This window comes from Mandrillus leucophaeus, unplaced genomic scaffold, assembly GCF_000951045.1.
Source record: "Mandrillus leucophaeus isolate KB7577 unplaced genomic scaffold, Mleu.le_1.0 Scaffold922, whole genome shotgun sequence".
NCBI lineage: Eukaryota > Metazoa > Chordata > Mammalia > Primates > Cercopithecidae > Mandrillus > Mandrillus leucophaeus.
Window position 1 is genome coordinate 435,831 of NW_012110053.1, and position 7,947 is coordinate 443,777.

A 7,947-nucleotide genomic window follows, 5' to 3' on the forward strand; every position below is an offset into this window, starting at 1 on the left:
AGCCAGGATGGTCTCGATCTCCTGACCTCGTGATCCACCTGCCTCGGCCTCCCAAAGTGCTGGGATTACAGGCTTGAGCCACCGCGCCCGGCCGGCAAAACCATGTCTCTACAAAAAAATAAAAAAATTAGCTAGGCGTGGTGGTGTACACTTGTAGTCCCAGCTACTTCGAAGGCTGATGTGAATCACTGGAGCCCAGGAGGTGGAAGTTGCAGTGAGCCATGATGATGTCACTGCATTCCAGCTGGGTGACAGAGGGAGACCCTATCTAAAAAAAAAAAAAAAGAAAAAAAAAATTACAATTGTTATGTTCATATTATTGTTTACAAAAATATATGGAAAAAGCCAGGGGCGGTGGCTCATGCCTGTAATCCAAGCACTTTGGGAGGCTGAAGCAAGTGTATGACCTGAGGTCAAGAGTTTGAGAGCAGCCTGCCCAACATGGCGAAACCTCATCTCTACCAGAAATACAAAAAATTAGCGGTGAACCTGTAGTCCCAGCTACTCGGGAGGCTGAGGCAGGAGAATCGCTTAAACACGGGAGGCGGAGGTTGCAGTGAGCCGAGATTGCTCCCCTGCACTCCAGCCTGGGTGACAGGAGCGAAACAACGTCTCGGAAAAAAGCGTTGCCTGGGTGAGTGAAGGAGGGAAAGCAGGGACTCAGACGTTGTGTCTGGGATGCAGGAGAGAAGATGACTGAGGAGGAGGTGGAGACTGTTCTGGCAGGACATGAGGACAGCAACGGCTGCATCAACTACGAGGGTGAGGGGCCAAAAAAGCAGGAGCGGGGCCGGGAGAGGAGGGGAGCCCGGCGTCTTGCCGCGTGTGGGCGGGGGCACCCCTGAATTACCTAGAGTCAGATGTATTATCCAGAGGCCTGCTTCTGAAGCCCCTCTTGCCTCCTCTCTTTGCAGCCTTCTTGAAACACATCCTAAGCGTCTGAGTGTTACAGGTAGGGCCTTCCCACCCCTTCACCGCGCCTTAAGAGGCAAGTCTCCCGCGCTTCTCAGCCAGCATAGAAAAGCAGCGGAGTTCGTTCTGCTGTCCGGTTGCTGCGCGGGCTCCAGCGCTTGGCAACTTTCGTTTTTTTCCACAGATCCAGTGGGGTCCGGACACTGGGCCCCGCGGGCGGAAGCACGTTCCAGCCACCAGGAGGCCACCTATTGTTTCAAAATAAAGACTGGGTTCCTCTCTTCGTTTCAGACTATTTTTTTCATGGTTCGGGGAGCAAGGGGAGACGGGGAGGGTGCTAGGAGGAGAGAGCGGGAAAAGAAGGCTCTCTCCTCTTCCAGTCCTCTAATGTTCCTGCTGTTGGGAGGCGCAGATTAATTGTGTCCCCCACCCCCCCACCCCACTCCCATCCCCGAGCGGTTCTGTGCCCAGGTAGGGCTGGAGAAAGGAACAGCGGGCCCCGCCCACGTCATTACTAATGTAGCAATCATCTGCATAAACCCAGGTCACGGTTCCTATTGGCTGAGTCCGCTGAGGGTGACGTCATTGGGACGTACTAAGACTAGGGTTGGGCCGAGAGTCGGAGCCATTACTGCAGGAAAAGGTCCCGCAGAGCTGAGCAGTCAAGATGGTGGGGCCCAGGTCCTGGGAGATGGGCAGGATTGGGGGCGAGAGGTGGGAAGAGACGGGTGGGGGGCGAGGAGAAGGCAGGGGTAGGAGGCAAAGGGAACCTGAGGACCCGAAAGGTTGGAGGTGGGGTTGGAAAGCCTGGGGCCCTATCCTGCGGGGAAGCGAGTCTGCAGCCTGAAACAGGAGTTTGTGGGGCTGGAATAGAAACTCGGGGGATTGGCGTTCAGATGCTGACCACTTCCCTCTTCTCTGAGCAGTGTGACTTCACCGAAGACCAGACCGCAGGTAGGTTATCTCTGATCCCTACCGAGGTCACCCTTAGGGAGAGGGACACCCGCCCCCCAGCACCTATCCTCTAATCTTAATCTATCATCTCTTTAGCACCCCTATGAGGTTACCCCCTGGATTATTTTCTCTTCTTTTGGGTCCTCCATTTTCTTTTCTCACTTTCTTCCTCCCTCCCCTTCCACTCTAGATCTGAGTCCCAAGCACTGGGTGAGTTTTAGGTGGTGTGGGTATGTGAAAAAACTTGGTCACCTAATGCCTGCTGTGTGTGGGGTCTGGGGAGGGTGTATAAAGCTGCCTGCTCTCCTTTGTCCCTTAATCAGCTACTTCTGTCTTTTTTCTCCTCCTGTGATAACTGCCCCTGACCTCCCAGCTTGCAGTTGTGAAGACTGTAGAGCAGTGACCTGATATTCTGTGCAGACGGGGACAGGACAGGGGAGTTTGCTAAGGATATAACTGTAGCTCTACCCTCTGGAAGTTCTCTTTGTACTGGAGGGGTGCGAAGTGGCAGGTTGGGATGACCCTAGTCCCAGGCTGCTGCTCTCACTTCCTTATAAGGACAGGACTGAGACTGGGCGGTGGCGAATTCCTGCCCTGAGAAGTGTAGTAGCAGCAGTGGAGATTGGCAGGTCTGCCGCAGGCAGAGGGGGGTGTGTAAATGTATGTTACCAGGCTGCCAGAGGGGGAGGAAGGCTCTATATAGGACACCTGAGTTGGGAGGAAGATAAATAGATCCCTCTTAAGTACACTTCGGTGTACAGTTTGGTGCAGATATCTGGTTTCCTCAGCATGATCAAAGTTGAATGGGCAGCAGGCTCTGAGGTAGGGTTTGGGTTAACCCTCAAATCCTGTGTTGACATTCATCTGAATCCTCAGAGTTCAAGGAGGCCTTCCAGCTGTTTGACCGAACAGGTGATGGCAAGATCCTGTACAGCCAGTGTGGGGACGTGATGAGGGCCCTGGGCCAGAACCCTACCAACGCCGAGGTGCTCAAGGTCCTGGGGAACCCCAAGAGTGATGGTGAGGGGCCTAAAGAACAACTCCTCAGTGTGGTCATGGGCCCACAGTTCTTCAGCTAAGAGCTTCCCCGGGCCCCAAACTCAAAAGTCTGGATTAGCAAATCCCATGGATTTCCCTGCTTAGGAGGGAGTCATCTCTCTGTTCAGTTGAGGTCTCTATTATCCCGTCCTGAGAACTTGTGTTACTTCTCTGGCCTGACACTTCCACCTCCTTTATGGCAGAGATGAACGTGAAGGTGCTGGACTTTGAGCACTTTCTGCCCATGCTGCAGACAGTGGCCAAGAACAAGGACCAGGGCACCTATGAGGATTATGTCGAAGGACTTCGGGTGTTTGACAAGGAAGGAAATGGCACCGTCATGGGTGCTGAAATCCGGCATGTTCTTGTCACACTGGGTAAGGTTCTGTGTCCTTGTCCTTGAGCTGAGATGCCACCCTGAATACCTCACTTGTCTCCCAATTCCAAAGATGCTTTCTTTCCCCCTGCAGGTGAGAAGATGACAGAGGAAGAAGTAGAGATGCTGGTGGCAGGGCACGAGGACAGCAATGGTTGTATCAACTATGAAGGTAAGGGGTGAACTGCGCTTTCGCAGCCACATGGGGCAGGTCAAGTATAGTGTTTGGGGCTTTCCCTATCCCTGGACGTGGGCTCCAAAAAGAGCCAGGAGGCAAGGTGCAGGGCCCTGCCCAGCCCAGCCCAGGAGTGGGAGGTCAGGGGGGTGTAACAGGAAAGGAAGGAGTAGTATTGTAGAGGGTGGGAAGGAATGAGAAGTGAAATAATGGAATGTCTGTCCCCACCGCCTGACCCCTCACCCCATGTCTGTGTCTTGTCTTCACCATGAATGTCTCTTCCTTCCTGCAGCGTTTGTGAGGCATATCCTGTCGGGGTGACGGGCCCATGGGGCGGGTACGGCTCCTCCCAGCCTCTCCTCTAGTTGATCTCCCCAGTGTTTCTTTTTTCCTCAACCTGTGCTCTTTATCCCCTGCCCTTACCCTACTACCATCTGACTTCCTCCTGGCATGTTTCTGCATGGAGCTGACTAGGGAGGGGAGGGAGTCCTCATAGAGGAATACAGCCTGGGGGTAAGGTACCTCCTTACTTCTAGAATGGGCCCTGAGGTTTTACTTATAGGGCCCTGGGTGCTGGTGTCTGGGAACTCTCACCAGCCTGTATACCAGTCTTGCTTTAGGGTGACCTTCTGGCCCTGGAGCATGGGTAGCTGGCATAGAGGGGTATGGGTTGCCTGCCCCATTCTGCTGCTATAGCTGAACAGTCCTTTCCCCTTCCCTCGCTGGGCAGCTTGGAGGTACCCTAACCCAAAACTCTTGTCCTCTCCTCCCGCCAATGGCTGACAGTAGCTGTAGGTGTAGTTGAGAACTTTTCTGCCTCTGCTGTGTTCTTGCTGCTCAGAGTGGGGTGGGGCACTAACAGCTGGTGGCAGGGGAGCTAGGGGCAGGGAGAACTGGTCAGACTCAAGGTGGCTCCTCTGCAAACTGACCCCAGGGTTGGTTGCTGTGGGCATGTTCCCTCTTATGCTACCTTTGCAGTCTTGTAGTCCCCTGGCCCTTGGTGTACCCCTCCACAAACCTGTTCCCTGGCTCATTCCACCTTTCCTTTCCACAGAGCTCGTCCGCATGGTGCTGAATGGCTGAGGACCCTCCCAGTCTCCCGACCGTGCCTTTCCCTGTGTGAATTTTGTATCTAGCCTGAAGTTTCCCTAGGCTCTCTTGTCTCAGCACCTTTCCCATCTTGTCTCTTGGATGATGTTTGCCGTCAGCATTCACCAAATAAACTTGCTCTCTGGGCCCTCGGTTCGGTTCTGCTTTCTTTCCTGAACAGGGTAAAGGGGAAGAAGGTGAGGTGGTGGTGATTTCTGCCCTGAGGCAGAGTCCAAGGTCAATGGTGCAGGGGTTGAGGAAAGCTGAGGAAGGAAGCCCCTGTACTAGCCATCTGGGCTTCATTTAAAAACTGCTGGCCCCATTCATCCATCTTACACAAGCTACCTCTTGGGAGATTAGGAAATCTCCTACCTAGATTGGTCCTACCTAAGATCCTGGTAGGACCAAGGCTGGCCATCCCTGTTCCATTCCATATCAGGCTGTCTTCTCCTAGCCTTCCAGCTCCTTAAATCTGGCCCCCGCCCTCCCAAGCTCCCAGTAAGGCCTTTTGTGGGGAAGCCTGTGGAGTGTTTATTGGAGCTAAAACCAGGCCATTATTAGCACTGCCTAAGCCTGTCCATCACCTCAGCAGGGCAAAGGGCCAATAACAACAAAAGGAGGTAAGGGGCTTGCCTCCTCCCTAATAAGGGAAGGAGTGAAACCACTACTTCTGAAGGGATAAAGATACAAAATTCCGTTATTGTGGGAATGTCCTTCCAAGTCTTAAACAGCTTTTAGGGCAGGTGAGAGCCTCTGCTCCTATACCAGCACATAGTCTTGACATCTGTGCTGCTGTTCGTGTTTTGTGGGGAGGCGCAGTGTCTGTAGGCCCTGTGGCTTGCATAATGTCTCTGCGGCCCACGTAAACGCCGCTGTGAAGGACTCCAGGAAAGCTGCTCCAATCCCAGTCCCCTGCCTGACAGCCACAGGTAAGAAGAACACAGAATGCACCCACAAGATGGAACTGAAAGCAAATTAATTTATAAAAAAAAAAAAAAAAAAAGAAAAAAGAAAAAAAAGAAAAAGAAAATTTACAGAAAACTTTGAACAGAAGAAAGGTGCTAAGACGCAGAGGGAGAGAAACACGGGGACATGAGGAACAAAGGGCCTGGTGGAAGGAACCAAGAAGAACCAGTGCAGAGCCTGGAGGCACACCTGCCTTCCAGTCACAGGGGAGGAGCTGGGACGTGGAGCAGGAATGCAGGAAGCAGAGTTGAGCTCCGAGCCAAGGGTTGGTCCAGCCCAAGGTTGGGCACCCTCTTCCACTGCTCCCAAATCCCTGCATCCTCATCTGGGGAGCCCCCAGCTATCAGCTGAAGTTCTCACAGTCTTGGTGGGAGAGGGAGGAGGCTAAGGGGTGACCCACCAAGTCATAATAAGGAGGTGCTTAAGTGCTTTAAAAAACAATTTCAGGTTTTAAAACTTCGCATCCTCTTACAGCTCCCTTCTCTGCGCCTTCCAGGAGTCCATGGATACAGCCCAGGGAAGGAAGGAGAACAGCCCCCACTGCCCTTTCTTCTATTACCTACCACAGAAATCCCCGAAATTAGGTTTTCCCCACCAAATACACATACGCTGACATCAACTAAGCAGGTGACTTTTAAAAACAAAACTGACATTCAGAGGGAAAGGAATCATTGGCTGAGCTGGGGTGGCCTAAAACAGCAACAATGAGGAAGCCGCAGGAGGGATCATTAGTACGAATAAACTCGAATAAGCTCAGTGTAGGGTGGGCTAGGGGAGCTGGGGCCTTGACTCAGTCACTAAAAAGGGGCTTGGGGAGAGACAGAATCTGCACCCTGTTCTATCCCCAGAGCTCTCCCTGGAATTTTAATTCCCCTTTCCTAAAACTCACTCCCCCTCAAAAAATGTAAAAATTGGTTATTTTTTAGTGGGTAGAAGGGAGCTCCAATGTGGCTTTTTAAAATCTACTCTTTTTTTTTTTTTTTAATCCATAGAAAATGCAGTAGTTTGGAGGGAGGTGTACCCTTAGAAGTGGTTAATAGAACCTTGTATAAACACCTTTCACCAGCCCTTCCTTTAGGGCAGCATTCCCATCCTATCCTCTCTCCCAGACATTAGAAACATCTTTTAAACAGAAGTCCTTGAATAATCTGATATAAAAATGCATGCCTCTGTTAGGCATGGTGAGGGCTTTGGAGGGGCGGAAGGAGCTTTCCTTACGTAGTGATGAACTCTCCAGGCTGGGGAGGGTCCCAGTGGTGGGGGAAGGGCTGTTCCTGGAACCGTGATCTCCAGAGGGGGTGAGGGGGAGAGATGTCTGGCTGGCTCCTCACTGTGGAGGTGGCACAGGGGTGACCGTGCCTGGGCTCGGGGCTGTGGGGTCTGGAGGCAGGGGGGTGCCTGGGTCTGTGGAGAAAAGTAAGATGAATCAGTTAGAGTGCGCAGGAGAGAGGGCTCCAGACCCAGACCAATACAGACAGAACCGGGCATGGCATGCAGTGGTTGGGTGGATGAATGAGGTACCCACAATGTTCAACTTCTGTTCCCAACACCCTCTTCTACCTCATACTGAGAAAAACTGATAGAAAGGAGACTCTCTAAATGGGGCATCTGAACGTGATAGGAATAAGCAAAGGGATGACAATCATCATGCAAACAGCTGCTTTTCAAGTTTACAACTGAGATGCTCTCTGCCACAGGATTGCTCCATGACCCACCAGTGAAAGGCCCCAATACCATCCCAAAGGTGGCAGCTGCCAGGCTGGGGACTGGTGGAGGACAGCCAGAGAGGCCTTTCCTCCTGTATTCTAATTTTACCAGAGTGTTCAAAAAAGACTGTGGAAAGTCTAGTACCTGACCTCTTCCCCCACCTGCCCGCTCACCCTCCCTCCATGTGGACCCCTCTCCCTCACCCTTCTCCCCTCTTGGCCCCTTCTCACCTGGCAGTGGGCTGGCACTGGGCAGGAGGTTGCCCTGAACAGCTGCCACAATGGCAGGGCTTTGGGCTGCGGCGGATCCGAGCCCCGGCCCGAGAGGCAAGGAAGATGGCATGGTGGTGGTCGCCGGCAGGTTAGGATGTAGAGGGTTCGCCATGGACACAGGCAGGTTAGGTGGGGGGAGAGTGCCCGGGGCGAATGGGAGATGGTGGTGATGCCCATGCAGGTTAGGAGGAGGGGGGAGGTTAATACTGATGGAGTCAGCTAGACTACCAAATGGGATGATGGATGGAGCAGGAGGAGGAGGAGGAGGCGGCATGCCAAAAGGCAAACCCAAAGGAGCATTACCCGCCACGCCTGGGTGCCCGCTGCCTGGCACTGCCCCTGGCATCATTGAGGGAGGAGTTTGTTGGTTGGGGAACGGTGAGGGGCCTAAGAATAAAGATGAGAGATGGAGAAAGTTAGGTATAAAATGTTGCTTAACAACTCGCCTTTTCTTTTTT

At 52.8% G+C, this 7,947-nt stretch overlaps 3 protein-coding genes and 1 long non-coding RNA gene across 7 annotated transcripts in view; 3 read left to right on the top strand and 1 right to left on the bottom strand.

Annotated features, from left to right (window-relative positions):
• The window catches only part of MYL6B (myosin, light chain 6B, alkali, smooth muscle and non-muscle), a 5,935-nt gene extending 4,740 nt beyond the window's left edge, over nucleotides 1-1,195 (top strand). For 3 of the 4 annotated variants that reach the window (XM_011970022.1, XM_011970024.1, XM_011970023.1), the window contains exons 6-8: nucleotides 685-762; nucleotides 915-952; nucleotides 1,097-1,195. In XM_011970022.1, coding sequence (XP_011825412.1) covers nucleotides 685-762; nucleotides 915-943 — 107 coding nt within the window. In that variant the 3' untranslated portion in view covers nucleotides 944-952; nucleotides 1,097-1,195. Of the gene's footprint in view, nucleotides 1-684 lie in introns of all 4 variants that reach the window. The other variant, XM_011970021.1, reaches the window with a different exon arrangement.
• Nucleotides 1,196-1,510: 315 nt separating this feature from the next.
• Nucleotides 1,511-4,693, top strand: MYL6 (myosin, light chain 6, alkali, smooth muscle and non-muscle). Its single transcript, XM_011970025.1, is given in 7 exon segments — nucleotides 1,511-1,726; nucleotides 1,729-1,765; nucleotides 1,768-1,866; nucleotides 2,743-2,886; nucleotides 3,108-3,281; nucleotides 3,375-3,452; nucleotides 4,510-4,693. Coding segments are annotated over 7 exon segments (708 nt in total). The 5' UTR covers nucleotides 1,511-1,579; the 3' UTR covers nucleotides 4,539-4,693.
• Nucleotides 4,694-4,936: 243 nt separating this feature from the next.
• LOC105531962 lies at nucleotides 4,937-6,645 on the top strand. The gene is made up of 2 exons (XR_001004889.1): nucleotides 4,937-5,473; nucleotides 6,007-6,645. It is a non-coding gene; the product is annotated as an uncharacterized LOC105531962 (long non-coding RNA).
• The window catches only part of SMARCC2 (SWI/SNF related, matrix associated, actin dependent regulator of chromatin, subfamily c, member 2), a 25,996-nt gene continuing 23,552 nt past the window's right edge, over nucleotides 5,504-7,947 (bottom strand). The window contains exons 27-28 of the mRNA XM_011970027.1: nucleotides 7,793-7,876; nucleotides 5,504-6,914 (exon numbers count right to left, since the gene is read on the bottom strand). Coding sequence (XP_011825417.1) covers nucleotides 6,838-6,914; nucleotides 7,793-7,876 — 161 coding nt within the window. The 3' untranslated portion in view covers nucleotides 5,504-6,837. The remainder of the gene's footprint in view (nucleotides 6,915-7,792; nucleotides 7,877-7,947) is intronic.